Source organism: Callospermophilus lateralis, chromosome 5 (assembly GCF_048772815.1).
Source record: "Callospermophilus lateralis isolate mCalLat2 chromosome 5, mCalLat2.hap1, whole genome shotgun sequence".
Lineage (NCBI taxonomy): Eukaryota > Metazoa > Chordata > Mammalia > Rodentia > Sciuridae > Callospermophilus > Callospermophilus lateralis.
This window is the reverse complement of record NC_135309.1, coordinates 158,255,093-158,271,195: the sequence shown is the minus strand read 5'-3', so window position 1 is coordinate 158,271,195 and position 16,103 is coordinate 158,255,093. Positions and strand designations below refer to the sequence as shown.

General features: G+C 45.2%; 1 protein-coding gene across 3 annotated transcripts in view; it reads right to left on the bottom strand.

Moving 5' to 3' along the window:
• The window catches only part of Sema5a (semaphorin 5A), a 452,724-nt gene that overhangs the window by 83,822 nt on the left and 352,799 nt on the right, over positions 1–16,103 (bottom strand). For all 3 annotated transcript variants that reach the window (XM_076857478.2, XM_076857480.2, XM_076857479.2), the window contains one exon: positions 14,279–14,486. In XM_076857478.2, coding sequence (XP_076713593.1) covers positions 14,279–14,486 — 208 coding nt within the window. The remainder of the gene's footprint in view (positions 1–14,278; positions 14,487–16,103) is intronic.

Below are 16,103 nucleotides of genomic sequence, written 5' to 3'. Positions count from 1 at the left end.
GTGTATTTTTTTTATTTGGTTGTTCAAAATATTACAAAGCTCTTGACAGATCATATTTCATACATTAGATTCAAGTGGATTATGGATAATGGGCACACGTGTGATCACACACACACTGATCATGGTTTGCTCTCTGTACCACGTGATCCATCACAACATTATTCTTGTCAATGAATACAGCTCTCCCTCATTCTTTTAGTAACTGACTTAAATTTCTCCTTTAGAAAGCAAGGCTACAGTGTTCATTTGGGACAGGTTAACTCTGTGATTAAGTCCTGTAGGAGGGGCTGATGAGCTAAAAGTTCTAAGTATTTTTAGGAATTCTGCACTAAACATCAACAAGGAGGTGATTCTTTCACCTCTTCTAAAAATATTGGTATATTTTTAGAATTTACCTCTTTCTGGTAAAGGAGCCAACAGAATCTCCCAGTGGTCTGTTTTCTTTAAGGTGTGAGTTACTTAGGACACAGCACATGCGTGTGCACTTATCAATCTTTTGCATTCCTTCTGTGTAGACTTTTCTCCATTTCTAATTCCAGCTGGATGTCTTTACAGGTCATTGGTTTTCCTCAAGGTCATCAGAAAGGGCAACTTCTGTGTTGAAATTTATCTCTCTGTGAGTAATATTTATCTGTTTGTCATTCAATCTTCTTACAAAGTTTATAAAATTTCTTTTATAAGTAAAATGGGTGAACATTTTCCTTTCTGTCTCCTAGGTTCTGTGTGCTATGTTTACAAAGATCTTCCCACTGAAAAAGTATAGGAACATTGTCCCTGGGTCCTTTTGATTCTTCTATCACATCATTTCATTTGCCTCTGTTTTTGATCTAGCTGAAGTATATTTCTGTAGCTCTGTTTTCCTCCCATCTTCAAGAAAAGGAAAACACAAGCATACATAGATATTTTCAGTGTAAACTTCTTAAAACTTTCCTCCAACACAAGCAGAGTCAGGCATAAGGATGCAAGAATGACTTATTTTTTCCTTTTCTCTCAAATCGAGACACCATCTGTTTAACATAGGAATTTATTACAGAGATGTAAACATCTGCTTCTTAAAGTGTCTATTTTTTTTTTTAATTTTGGAATTACAATTTCTAATAACTTAATTAAAATATATTTCTATAATCAGTGTCATTGAATAGAATCTACCTGTATTTCTATTATATAAAACATGTCCAAAATTTCTTAATTTTAAGAAATACAAATGATTTAATAAGATCTTCCCCTGGGCCTAGGGACATGAGAACAAAGCATCGTAACTACACAGGACAAGAGAAGGGTGCATTCCTGATCATGGTACTGAGGATGAAAGTCAGCAGATCCTCCCTCAGTACCTGTGCACATACAGCTGTTCCGCTGTAGGATCGCCCTGCGTGCCGTCCCATCTTTAAGTTGGTGGCTAGATACGGCAAAGCTGCACTTGGAGAAGCATTCTGGGGGAACATTCTAGAGACTCCTGCCTTTCTCCAGGCCAGCCCCCACAAAGCTGCCTAGAGACTGAAACAAGGTCACCGAGTTCCAGGGAAGGAGCACAAGCTTTCCCATCAGGGTCCTCGAAACCACACACTCTTCCTCCAATGCTTGCGGTTCTGCACCATCTTAATATTCCACTTCCCCTTTAAAACAGCAAGGCCTCTGTCCAGGCACAAACGCATGCTCAGTGCAAACATAATGTAGAGATCAACACAATCTCCTCATCTGAAATATTTCACACCGTGGCGAGATTTTGAGGGGCTCTCCCTTGATTCTAAATTGTACTTGAAGAAAACCCAGTCTTCATGCATTATTAGTTTTGGAAGCTGGGTCTCTCAATTAGAGCACATGGAAAATCACGGGTTTCCGATGAGTGTCGCCATGATGAAAGGGGACTTTCTTTATGCTACTTTGAAAGTATTTTTCCTTGTGTGATGAATGGTTTTAATAAAAATTCTAGCTCAATTCAACCATTTTCCATTGTTACATATATAATAGTTTTACTTTGTATCTAACGACTATATAAACTGTATTTTGTCAATATTCAAAATTATTTCATTACTTTGCAAATAACCTTACATTATTCTCATTTTATATATTGCCCAGGTATTTGAAAGAATCTGAATTCAGAGAACAATGTCAGTCGGAATCCAAAGGTTTAATTTTGAAAACTCATTTATGGAGAGTATGTTTTAGAGTTAAATGTTCTTAGAGACAGGCCTTAATTTTATAGAAGTATTCATATTTAGTTTAAATTACACGTAATACTGGGATAATATGAAGTTCAATACATGTATAATTGGGAGGTGTTTAAGTCAGGTTAAACATGTCTATCTCCTCCAATATTCACCACTTGTTTGTGTTGAAAACTTTTGAAGTCCTTCCTTCTAGCTTTTTGAAATCACATTCATTACTGTTACCCATGGTCACTAGCTGTGGGACAGCACACCAGGCTTTACTACCATCTAATGGTAACTTTGTAGCCATTAGTCCACCTTTCCCCCTCCCCCGCTCCCTCTCTAGTCTCTCAACTTCTAAGAGATAAACATCTTTAGATTTCACTTATGAGTCAGATCTTGTGGTGTTTATCTTTCTGAGTCAGGTTTCTTTCACTTTTCACTACATAATGATCTCTAGTCCTATTCACATTGTCCTGAGTTACAAAGTTTCATCATTTTTTCATAGCTGGATAGTATTCCACTGTATATATGTATCACATTTTCTTTGTCCATTCGTCAATTGATGGGCACTTAGGTCATTTCTTTTTCTAAGCTTTTTTGAATAGTGTTGCAATAAATAGGACTGCAGATATCATGTAGTGAATTTCAGTACTTTTAAATTATTAAAAACTATTTAACATTGGCTTGCCATAAATAACAGCGATACACATAATGACAATTTTTCAAATTTAAATTTGTTTTAATATTAAATTAAACTAATGCAAACTAAAAATCGATCTACTGTATGACCCAGCTATAGCACTTCTGCATATATATATATATATATATATATATATATATATACACACATATATATATATATATTTTTTTTTTTCAGAGGAAATGAGATCAGCATGCCAAAGGCATACCTGCTTGCCTATGCTTATTGGGGCATTATTCTCAACAATTAATATGTGGAATCAAACTAGGGGGCCATCAAAGAATGAATGCATTAAGAAAATGTGGCATATGAACTACAAGGGCATACTATTTAGCCATTAAGAAGAATGGAATCCTGCTACCTGAAGCAAAATGGATGGAACTGAAGAGCACTGTATTAGGTGGAATGAGACAGACACAGACAGACAAGTGCCACATGTCCCCTCTCATAGGTGAGGCTGAACACAAAAGTCAACCTGCTTATGGGACGGTGAGCACTAGAGGTTGAAAAGAAGGCCAGGGAGAGGGGCTACAGGGAGGCTGGGTTCAATCAGAGCACTGTCCACACTTACTGAAATGTCACACTGAACCCCATTCATATGTGCACTGAATATACGTAAATAAAATTTTAAAAGTAAAAAAAAAAAACAAATAAAAAATAATAAAAAAATCTGATTAGCATAAATTTCACAGTGAATATTTTAGGAAAAAGTGATAATTTTAAAAGATAGAGGAAACAAAGTAAACATTTGAAACAAGCAAATCCCAAGGGCCTTCTGGAATCTGGGAGCTGCACTCAGCCTGGGACACCAGCTCTAGCTTCTGACTTGCAGACCGCCTGCTTCACCCGTCATCCTGCACGGGGTCCCCAGCTGCCTGCCTCAGCCTCCCCGTGGGCCTCTGTCATGGGGAACTTCACTCTGAAGTTCAACTCTTTCTGGGAAGGCCAAGTCTGCCCCTAAAAGGAAGCTCTCCAAGAGAGGCAGCCTCATCGACGGCCCAAAACCAGGACAAAGGGGACACAGGGGAGGAGCAACAACCCAGGACCAGCCTTCCCTAGCCAGAGCTGTGGAAGTAAACCACTGGGCATGATGGGCAGAAGAAGTCCCGTCAAAGTGCTCGAGAATGGAAGTGGACAGGGACCCGCTTTTGGAGTTTGTGTTCTCTACTGTAGGAAATGGAGACAAGCACAGCACCTCCAAGTCCACTCTCTGGTGGCCTCTCTCCCCAGCCAAAGCTAACAAGGACGAACCACTTCTTCTTTACCCCATCAGCTTCCTCCAGGGAAACCCTCTGTGAGAGAGGGTAAGGGCCAACAGTCACATCTGCAGAGGGTAAAGGGGGTCAAGTGATAGGTTTCAACCTTCACATAAAATCTCAAAGGAAAATAAGTCCAGAGAAAAGAAATCCGTTCCCTTATATTCAACCAACTCACAATAGAGCAGATGAGGCTCAAGAGGAAGAATCCTCCCTGGAGCACAGCCTGTGCCAAGGGAAGAGCGCCCGCACGTCTCAGCGGAATCTGACAGCCCGCCCCACCCAGTGACGGTGGCACAGGTGTGCCCTTGGCCGTCCCCACACCTGGCACTGCCCAGCTCCATGGGTGCCTGCCTCTCAGCCCCTCTGGTATGGGTGCACAGTTGACCTGAAGTGGGGGACACTGAAGCCCCACTGACAGGTGTCTGGCCGCCTGGATGAGGCACCCAGACCCAGAACGGGATTACAGCAGAATCTCACCAGCTGTTGGGAAGTTCATGGGTCTAGGAAAACAAGAGTCTGGTGAACAATGTCACACACAGCACAGAATCCCACCCTGTGGTCCCAGCACTTCTCAGAGAGCTGGGAGTTCTTTAAAGGCAGAAGAGCCAACTCTTGTCAAGTCAGTGGGCCTTTGGTTTGGTCCAGCAGTGATGGTACCTGGGCAAAGAGAGCCAACACATGCATGAGAGGGTTTTGCTTTTTTTAAAACTGTGTCTTATGTTTTGTTCTATTTCAGTTTTAGATTTTTGTGTTTGATTTTGGCTTACATCTGGCACAGAGGGGGATTTTGAGCCCAACCTTCATCAAGAGTGTGAAGTGAAAAGGACCAAAGTCAATGACAGCCCCGAAGGAACCACGAGACGCCCCTGTGAAAGTCAGGCAGGAGCACCCTTCCTGGGTTCCTCCTGTATGTAAAGAACAGTCATTCTTTACTCTCATCTTCATGCACCACAGACTGGGGAACGATGCTCAGAGACTCTGAGTAAGTAGCTCACATCACATACCAGGGCTAGTACCCATCCAGGATCCACCTGAAGCCCAAACTTATTATCTTTCCATATGCAGAAAAGTTTTGCAAACACATTCAAACGGGTGATTGGTTATTTTCTCATGATTTATTAATTCATGGAATTATGCCCATAAAAACGTTAGGAGAGGCTCGGGTGCTGCTGCTTAGGATAACTCAGGTGTGCGGTGCTGGTGCCATGCAGAGTGGCAGCCCAGCTTTCCCATGGAGATGTTGACAGAGCTACAACAAATGCAGGAAGCCTGGGGAGTAGATATTAAACCACGAAACCCTTTCACTGTGAGCTCATTGGTTGTTTCTCAACTGAAATAAAACAGGTAGTCACACCCGTTTTCAAACTTTATCCAACCAATAGTTTAGAGCTCAGATTGCCATTAAGGGATCAGGAACACACCGTCTTCAAAAACCCAGCAGAAAGAGGAACCCAGGCCTGTTGGCGGGCTAAGGCACCACTAAGGAAAGCTAGGAGCCCCTAGGAAGGGACCCCTCCTATGGGATATTTGAGTACACCTTCTTGCTCTAGCAGCTTATCCCACATTTTAACAAGAATGTGATTTCATTAAAATATGACAGAGGGGAATAAAGGATTCCACCCACATCCAGGGGTGCAGTGGGAGGCTGGGCAGTGCAGAAGGTGGTTGCCTTCTGTGGCTTCCCTCCTTAATGGCCCTGTGTTGTCTTTGCTTTTATCAGCCACAGGGATCAAAGTATACGCTGGTATCACTGCCAGAGGGGTTTACCCTGGAAACTGAGGAGGCTTAAACTTCTTTACTTCCCGAGACTTTTTAAAGCCTTGTAATTGACCTCAGGGACTTTTGTTTATGATTTGATACTCTGCTCTTTAGCAAGACCCCTCCTGAACTGCACAAGCCTCAGGCCCCCACACCTGCCCGGCCCTCCTCATTCCAGGCCTGGGAGGGCCATGCCCCATGCTTCTCGGTTCCTATGCTTCTGGGTTGGTTCTCAGTTGAGCTCTCGCAGGTTCCTGTTCCACTCTGTCACACTCTGGGTTTCTCTCCCTGCCGCCTTATGACAAGCTGAAGGACACTGTGCTCCAGCTGTAGCCCACGGCGATGGGCCCCTCACATGGAGATCAGCCTGCTCACACAGGCACTTAAACCTTTTCTGTTGGGAGCAGAGACTGAATTATGGGTCTTGAACTGTCCCATGACAGAGGCGATACCTCTCTTGGGAACTCTGGGTGCTAAGGCATAGATTGGAGACTGCCTAGTTGCTATGGTGACACCCTGTTCAATCCGAGGTCCTCTGCCAGCCATGGAGCTAATCAATTCTTCACCTTGAGGTTCAGATGCCAGCTGCTCAGGGGCGGGGGGAAGGTAGAACGTTACGGGCGAAGCTGAGAACTATAATCAGGTGGCTCGTACTCAGGACCTTGGTTCTGCTTACTTGAAGAAACTTTCCCACAATAAATCCTTTTGGTGTTTGTGTCTGTATAATAAATGTGCTGGGCTTCTTGTGGGTCCCTGCTTCCCTACAGGGTTGTTGGTGAACCACTGGGTCCTGGCTTTTTCTCTGTTTGTGTGTCTGTTTGTCTCTTCTCCATCCCCTCATCCCCAGGTCCGGGAACCTGAACAGCCAGGCAGGTTGCCACACTTTCCCCATTTTTTTTAACAATCTTGACGTGCACACCTATCGGCACCTCTTTTTCCTCATTACTGCCAGGTCCTGGGATGTCTTCATAGTCACCACTTAATGGCTTTGGAGTAACCTACTGAATGAAACAATCCATTGAACACGTGTGTCCTGATGTGATGATCAGTTCCCCAACTGTTGGAAACTGAGGGTTAGGACACTAGTTAGGACTCAGATACAGCTGTTAGGGCCTAGATGTGAGGTGTCTCCAAAAGCTCCTGTGTGAGACAAGGCAAGCAAGTTCAGAGGTGAGATGACTGACAAGAGTCTTAACCTAATCAGATACTAATCCTCTGAGAGGGACTAACTGGGTGGTGACCTAGGCAGGTTTCATGTGGCTGGAGGAGGCGGGTCCCTGGGGGTGTGACTCTGGGGTATACATTTTGTCTTGTAGAGCAGACTGAACTGCTTCCTGGTGCCATTCCCAGCTGCTTTTCCTCCTCCACACTTTTCCTCAATGGTGTCCTGTCTCACCTCAGGCCCCGAGGAATGGAGTCGGCTGTCTATGGTCTAAGACCTCTGAAACCGTGAGCCCCCAAATAACATTTTTCTCCTCAAATTGTTCTAGTCAGGTCTTTAGGACTCAACAGGGTGAAAAAAACTGACTAAAACAGCTTAAGAAATCAGTGGACGGGACTGCAGTTGAGGAGAGGAGGTCTTAGAGTGGCCCATGATCAGGCTTCAGTGATAGATCCATTTTGGAATAAGGTAGAAGGTAATTTAAAGGTCCTTTGACTCGATTCCTTGAGAGATACTCAGGGAATTTTGTTTATGACAGATTTTTTTTTTTTTTTATTAGACGCTGAGCCCCATGAGGGGAGGGTCAGGGTTGACTCATCTGTCCTCACACACCCAGGCTCGATGACTGATGTGGCCAAGTTCAACAAATACAGTACAAATACACTACAAATGAATCACCAAAAAAACGCAGTCTTTAGAGGCTAAGTCAGAGTCAGACAAAAACTCCAGACATGCAGAATTAGGAAACCACAAACTCATCTTGAAGGGAGAACATTTCATCTGAGCGGAATACACGTCCCAACTCCCTGGTGAGTGTCTGTGGGACTCAGCACAGAGGGGCTGAAGTGCTCTTTCGGGGCCGTGTGGAGAACCTGCAATCCCTCAGTACACACTGCATGTTTTCCCACTGGGCAGACTGTGCCTTGTGAGAATATTGAATTAATAAAGGTGCTAGCCTATTAACTCTGCCTTTTACCGCTTTGACCTTTAAAGCAGTAAATGTCCTGCAGTAACCTAATTTCCATACTAATTTCCTTAATGAGGTGTTAATTTCTTTATCTAAATGACACTATTACAGGCTAATGGAATTAAAAGTGACCAGACACCAGCTCACCTGCATGGAGTAACGGTATCCTCTTTTCCTGAGGTTTATAAGGCACGATTTGAAAGGTGTGACTCTCCTGGGTCATATGTGGCCTATGATTCTTCCAGGTCCCACCTTTTCTTCTCTCCTCAATTAGTTCATAAAGCAAACCTAAAGCAAAACAGACACCTGGGGCCCAAAGGGTTTCAGTCCTTTGGCTACTATTTATCTCCTCATACCTTTCAGTAGAGGGAGTGTTTGCTACTTTTTCCTAAGAATGTTGGTTTTCTTTTCAGTTTAGGAGGAAAATACCAGGGAGGAGAGAGGAAGAGGGTCCAGTTGCTAATTCAGTGGATATTTATGAACACACCTTCAGCTGGACGCCATGGTGGAGGTGGAGGGACCTGGAGATGGCCTGCGAGCGCACGTCACCTGAGCCCGGGTGCACTGGCTTCATTCCCTTGGTGCAGGAGTCCCAGAGCCTGTTCTGTGACTGTAGATTCCTTGCCCGATGTCTCTGATTCAGACTCATCTCCCTTCTGTAAAATGTTAATGCTTCAACCTGACAGGCTTATCTTTTCTCACAGTTGTGGTGGGTGTCAAATAAAACTACAGAATATTTGAGGGAGCATCCAAAGTGTAAAAAACCAGGACACTCAGAAAAATATTAGGGTGCAGAGTAACCTACATAATTTGCCAATTGATTTAATAAATTTAATATCTCATTTTATAAATCAGTGTATACATAATGAAAATTCATCCACTCAAAAGGCATATGACAGCGATGTAATTCAGGAGTCACAGAACTACAGCCCTGGACCACATCTCGCCTGCAGCCTCAAGTTCTGCTGAAACAGAATGTGGGGTGCTGTTCCATCTGGCTGCCTGGACTGTTCTTGGTGGCAGAGGACTCAGGGAGAGGCTTCAGCACAGCTGACCCAAGGAATCTTGGCAGAACGTCCTTGATTCTCCCTGACCTGAAACATGAGCCTCGGCAGGAGTGACAAAGCCATTTCCATCCTCCCCCACCTCTGTGCCCAGGGAGGCTGTCAGTAGGTAACTCTCTTATGGCCTCCTGCGTTCTGAGGTGGGGGCTTTCTGCCCCCATTTCACCCCCCTAGGATTCTGCTGCACACTCCCCTTCTTCTCAGCAGCTGTGCAGTTCCCTGAGCAGCAGACCTATGGCCACAGCTTCCTCTTGCTCCAGTGTCATCCTTTGAGACGAGGCACTTGAGCAGCCAATACTTCTTGCACTTTGCTTGGCTGTCTGTGCAAATCATAAACTATCTGAACCTAAAAGCACATCACTGATACCCTGCCTGTGGAACTGTCAGCTCTCTCTGAGCCACAGCCTTGCCCAGTCACCAAGACCATGCACCAGGACAGAGTTGAGTTGCTGCTATAGACCCTGGGAAGCCCAAGATGGTGTTTTTCCCTTTGCAGAGAAAGTTTGCTGAGCCACTGATCCAATCAGTGCACACTCCTTAAAATGAATTTAGACATCTATGTCAATAGCCCTCCTATCACTCCTCCGACCATCCATGGCTTCAACTTGAGGGGCTGCAGACCTCGTATCTCTTGGAAGGCTGAAGAACTTCCCGGGAGGGTTGGAAAGAACAGTATGATTTCTAGACATGACCGTTAGAGCCCACGCTTCTGTTCACTCTTTGCTTCCTGAAGCAGTGAAATGGGAACTCGGATCTCTGCTGGCCTCTTTGCTCTAAGCCGCAGGTTGAGACTGCACCTTGGCATTTACTCCAGGCGGGAATTAGGTTAGTGGCTGTTCTAACAGGTGCTCCATTCCGTGCTCCCTCTAGAGACCTCTTCTCTCTCTAAAGACCACAGGCTGCTACTGCAGAGCCCTCACCATGCCAGGGTCCAGGATTTGGTCCTTGTAGGGATTCTGACCATGGAAATGTACAGGGGAGCATTCCCCAGTAAGCAAACTCGGGGGGGGGGGGGTAACAGGCACCCTGTTTCCCACCTTAGAATGCCCTGCAATCTCTCTTAGCATCTAGTAATACAGCTAATATATGTGCAATGTCTAGATGGTATGGCAATGCCCTGAGAAGCCTCAGTGTTAGAGCTTAGTCAAGCCTCGACCTTGATTGCAGGCACATAGCTCCTGGGAATAAAAGAACTTGTTTGCTAGATAACTACAATGTTTCATCAAGCTCTGGTGCTCCTGGATCTGCCTGCCTAACAGACAATGAACTTTTTTGAGAACCACACAAAGCTCCTGACATTGCATATTGTGACTGTGAGATGTGACTGCAGAATACGCAACACTACTGATACTCTAAACAATAATGTGGTTATGGTACAATGACCTAATGTAACCTACTGGTATAAATAAATGTGGCCAACCAGATAAAGAGCCACTCTGCCAAATTCCCTGCCTCTGCACCTTGTCCCTGTGTCTCCGTTTATTATTTCCTTACAGGTCCTCAAGAGGGGTCAGCTTCCTGCCCTCCACAGTCATCCTGTTTTCATAACTGAGCCTGCCAGATGCCAGGTTCCTCAAAAGTTAGCAAATATTAACACACTTTATGAGACATGCATATTTGTGGTCAATCAGGCCCAGGGCAAAAGGATATGTGTGCGGAGTAAGAGAGCCTCTACACTCCATTCTCAGAGGTAACCACCAATTCCTACAAGCTGGCTTTATCGTGTGTACAATTTCCCCACACTATTTATTAAGGGTCTGTGCCAAAAGACGCTAGCATTAAAACAAGTATTTCTTGACCCACATTTTGTAATCAAACTTGACCAAAGCATAATTTCAAAATATTGTCCCTTTAAAATCACTTTCCTAGGGGAAGCCACCACACTGATGTTTGAGTCACAAGGAGTGCAAACTGTGGACGGGGCAGGCAGGTGTCTTGTCAGCTGCCCCTGAGGAAGCACGGTCTCCCCACAAGGAGATGGAGACCCACCTCAGGATGCTTTAGGAAAACAAGGCAGAAAACCCACTTTTTATTTGTTTGATCTGCCTGAGGCCAGAATAAAGAAGCAACTAATGGGTTGGAGGAGGCAGTATTTGAGGGCCAGGAAGGGAGGCCGGGGCACTGTGAGAGAGGAAAAGGATCACTCCATGCTGTATGCATGTATGGGTAGGCCACAGTGATGCCCACCACACTGTGTAATTCACAGGCACCAATTTTAAAACTGTTATTTTAAAAGAAGAGCTGATGAGAAGGAGTCTCAAATGGCTGAGTCCTGTCTCGGCTGGTCCTGACCAGCTGACTCAGGGAAGCACACCTGGAGGTGCCTTCAGTCCCCTCCTGAGGAAATCCGACCCTGCCTGCCACAGCCTCACTGCACCAGGACACAGTGCAAACCACACACACACACACACACACACACACACACACACACACACGGGAGGGACCGGGTCTCACATGGCAGGAGCTGCGTGATCCCAGGCAAGATGCCAGGCCCCAGTCTGCCACCTGCTCATCTGAAAGATGGGGATGACGTGGCCCTTCACGCTCAGGCTCAGAATAGTGACAAAGGAAAATGGAGATGAAATCCTGCACTGTGTCAGACAGTTTGAACACACCCATGAAATTGTATGAATTGCTACCTTTTATAAATGTTTTACTAAATATCACTGAACCCTGTCTTTAACAGAGAGACATTTGAAAAAAAAATTAAAATGTAAATATCAGCCTTTGAAAGATCAAGGGATCCTTTAAAGAATCATATTCATATTTAAGGCTTCTGATTTTTCAGTTATGCTCAATTTCTCTTTTTAAATCCTTCAAAAATACATTTTTAAAATTGATTTTCAAATACTAAAATGACTGATATTTGACTATGAAAAGTATACTTGGCACAGAAATTAGTGTACAATACACACAAGTGTAAATCTGTTTCTATTCAGTGTACTTATTTGGGCATATTTCCAGAAAATAAAAACTGTCTGTCAAAAAACAAAAACAAAAACAAAAAAACCCAGAGATTTCCCCCCTAATTCATGAAAAGAGATCTGATCGTCTAGATGCCAGTGTTTTAAAAAATAACTTCTCTCCTCCAGTGTCTCTAGCTAGGGAGGCTTTCTTGCCTTTTCACAGGAGGAGAACAGTTAAGAGACACAGTCAGAGGAATCCCAAGAGACGCTTGCTTCGGAACCTCTAAATTTTTTTTTTTCTTGGATGGAGCACCGAGGTTAAACAAGCCCACCTGCATGGAGGCCACACAACCTGTCAGTTCACAGTGGAGTCCTCAGCTCTGCTGCCTTTTCTGAGAGAGTGGACAGGTGGACAGCAGAGAGACTCTGCTCCGGAGAAATGCAGAACTCCCCTCTGCCCAGGAGCTTGCTGAAGACATACAGGTGGCCTGGTTCTCTTTTAAAGAAAAGGGCTGTGGCCCTCCTGGCCTCTATGCCTGGTGGCCCAGGCTCCTGTGGTCTCAGGGCTGCTGGCAGTGCAGGTGCAGGAGAGATGGACGGCACTGGTCTTTCTCGTGGGTGTCTTCCTCGTGATCTGATGCAGGACTCTCTTCCCGAGTTGCTGGTACAAGGAGCTGAGCTGTTATAAGCCAGACTCCGTGAAGTTGTGTAAGCCACAGATTTCCATTCTGGTACCCAAAGCACCCTCTAGCACAGATCTGGGTCTTCCTGTGTGTTACCCTTAACACGCTATCCCCCAAAGTCACCAGTAGAACTCAAGAGTTCTCAGAGCTGAACCTGGAAGACTGTTGTCCCACCAGCTGCATTTGGCTGCAACCTGCCTGCCAACTAGATGGCCCTTCCTGTCATCTGCAGAATCATCAGCATCTGCGGAGGCAGTTCCTGCCCTAGGACAGTCCTGCAGGGAACAATTACTAGAACCCATTCCTATGGCCATTGGTTACATGCAGGAATAGGCATGTAGAAATGAGAGTTGTTAACAAGTATCAGTACCTCATAATGTTCACAACAGCATCATTATTTGTTAGAAGGATCCTGATAACATTCTCTAACTGTCTCTAATACCAAAGGAGACATTATAATATAGATTTAATTTTCCAGAGTCATCTTGAAAGGCATATTAGGACCAAACATAAAAACTTCCTTCTATATAAAAATAATCCTTTGCAGAGAGCTTTCAATTTTACACTACATGTATCATCCCATTTGACTCTACAGCAGTTCACATGTGATAAGTGAGAAAACGGAGGTCTAAAGTACTTTAGGCACCAGCATCAAGATATAAAAAGGACAGATCTATAGTATGCGTGGAAGCCCCAAAGTCCCCCGGCCACTGCCCTCAGGCACACTATTTAGACAACCTGTAGGTGCTTGTGAATGAGAGAAAAGAAAACCATTTCTACCCAACCTGAAATCATGCACTACTGTGGGAAATGGAATTGATTATGAGCACTGATCCCTAAGAGACTTTCAGACTGTGATATCCCCAAAGGCAATTTTTGGTCAGTGGTCAAAGTACATATGCGATTTTCAACACTGAAGTCCCTGTTAAGTTCATCTTTGGCACATCTCATTGCTATTTCCTAACTACCTGGGCCTACCTACTTCCAAAATCAGCTTTAAGACCATAGTGGGTCACAGACACCCACAGGAGAGAAGGCAGGCCTGGGGTGCTGGCCAGGAGCAGGGGTGCTGGCCAGGAGCAGGACGTCCTTTCTCTGCCCTGCGCCTGCCTTCATGATGCTGGAGCCTCGGGATTGAGGCAGCACCAAGGAAGCCGCTCCCAGGAGGACATCGAGTGACGTCCTGTGAAGACACCCCCCCCCCCTTCTCAGAAGAAGAGCTTTGGCCTGGGAGCACACACAATATATCAGCTTCTGCCCAGGGTGTGTATGTGTATATCCAAATAAAATAAAATAGACCTTGTGCCAGAGTAATAGATTAATGCTGGGCCCCTGAATATTAGCATTATCACTGAGTGCCTCGATCCAATGAATCATTTACTTTTTTTCTGGCAACTGCTCATAGACATTGTAATAATTGTGGCTCCTCTTCCGCACATAGCTGGTGGGTTAGTCTCAGCACAGTTAATCTGTTTGCATGAAAAGTCTGCATCCTGGGATGCAGGCTGCACACAGACATTACCTTCCCGGGGCCACTGGGCCACAGGGAATTTAAAAGCCTTTCTGGCTCCTGTGCCCCCTCCCCCAGTGAACCCGTCTTACCCACTAGTCCCCAGGGAGCCCTACCTGCGTGTGCGGTGGAACTGGCACCTCTTCAGGGGGATCTTGACTACATGCTCCCGCAGCCCCACGAACAGGACGCTCTGGCTGTGGAGGATCCGCAGGCTCCGGATGGGCTCCCTCCGCCTCTCAGGGAAGAGCTCGATCTCTTCCAGCAAACAGCTTCCCAAGGACTGATTCAGCGGCGCACGCACTTTTTTAATGGTGCCATAATCTGTGAAGGCAATAGGTTGGGAGGGAAATGGGGTCAGCGGTCTCACAGCCACAGCTATGTCTGCTGTACTGAGCAGAGTACACACAGCATTCGGCCATTATTCTCCATCTAGGAAAGCCATCAGAGCATCTTTCAAAAGTGCAGATACCCAGGTCCCACTGCAGACCCACACAGTCAGCTGCCTGGATAGGTGGCCAAGACACCCGTGCTTTTGAAGGCTCTGCAGTGATGCTGATGAGCAGCCAGGGCTCAGAACTGCTCTTCTACCCCTGCCTATCCAGTTGCAAATCCAGGAACGGAGAGAATGTCAAACCTTGCTGTGGCTCACAGTAGCAAGCTTTGTGGAGAACATCAGGAGAAAGAAATCATCCCGGGGCCATCTTGGATCCCTAGTGTCAGAAATGCCAACTTTACTTTGCTGCCCCATCGGGGCAAAATGATTGACAACTGCCAACATGTAGGAAAAGGAATGAGGCAGTTCCTCCCTCCTGCACAAGGAAGTGCATCCTCGCCTGTCTCCCTTCTCTGCTCTCATCTCCTCCCTCTTCTCTAGTTCTTCTTCTCTGGGTTGCTTTTCTTGACCTCAGATTTCCAAGTTATTTTCTGTACGCACATCCATTTCTGACAGATCCCAGCCCTCCTGGCCCCAGACGTTCTGCTCACTAGTGTTTTGTGCACTATGCATGAGTTTGGCCATTAGCACTACCCAGGGTGAGGGCACAGAGCAGGCTGTGAGGAGAGCAGACCAGGCTCCTCTGACTTGCTGGTGAGGGCATCACATGGGTAGCGCCTACATCAGGGGGACACAGGCTGCTAGCCCACATGGCTCCCTCTAGTGTCCGGTGCTGTGGCCTCCACTGCTGCCAGCCTGCAAATCCCAGAGATGAAATCCAGACTTCTAGAAGCACCTGCAAGACCTATCACCAAGTACATGAAATCAGAACAGACAATTGAAGAAACCCCAAGATACTGAGTTTCAAAACACCACAACTCTTAATTTTTAAACACAAAATGAAGGTAAGAAGTGATTCTAAAGCCAGAAATAAAGATCAAGAACTTTGGGCTCAAAAAGATTTGGCTCAGAAAATACTTTTTATTTTTCCTGTCTCCATGAAAAGCCTTAGTGACTGGGTCATTTATATTTAAAGAGAGATGCACATGAATTGCATGAAAGTATACATGAATTAGCCTGGATTTACTTAAAATGTATATCTGAAAATTTTCAAATAAGCATGTATTGATTAATTATGAACGGGCTACAGAGTCATATATAATATTATAATAATTAGTAATTTTACTTCAAACTAGCTGGTTAAGTATGTTACTTTTGGAAAAGGTAAAGAATATACTGACATATGCTTCATTTGAGGAAGATTAAAAACAGTCCCTGTCCAAGAAAAGAGTGTGTTTGTGTGCATGAGATAGAACAGGAAAGTACGCATTAGGGTGGGGGACAGGAGGCAGAAGAGAGGCAGCTACGGACTCCGCAGCAGACATTTTAGCACATGTCCTTGGGACCCCACTGGAGGACCCCCATTTGTGTCTCTCATGCTGCTTTCTCTCCAGCTTAGCATGGCAGGGTAAGACTGGTGCAAGAACTCCATCCTACTCAACACT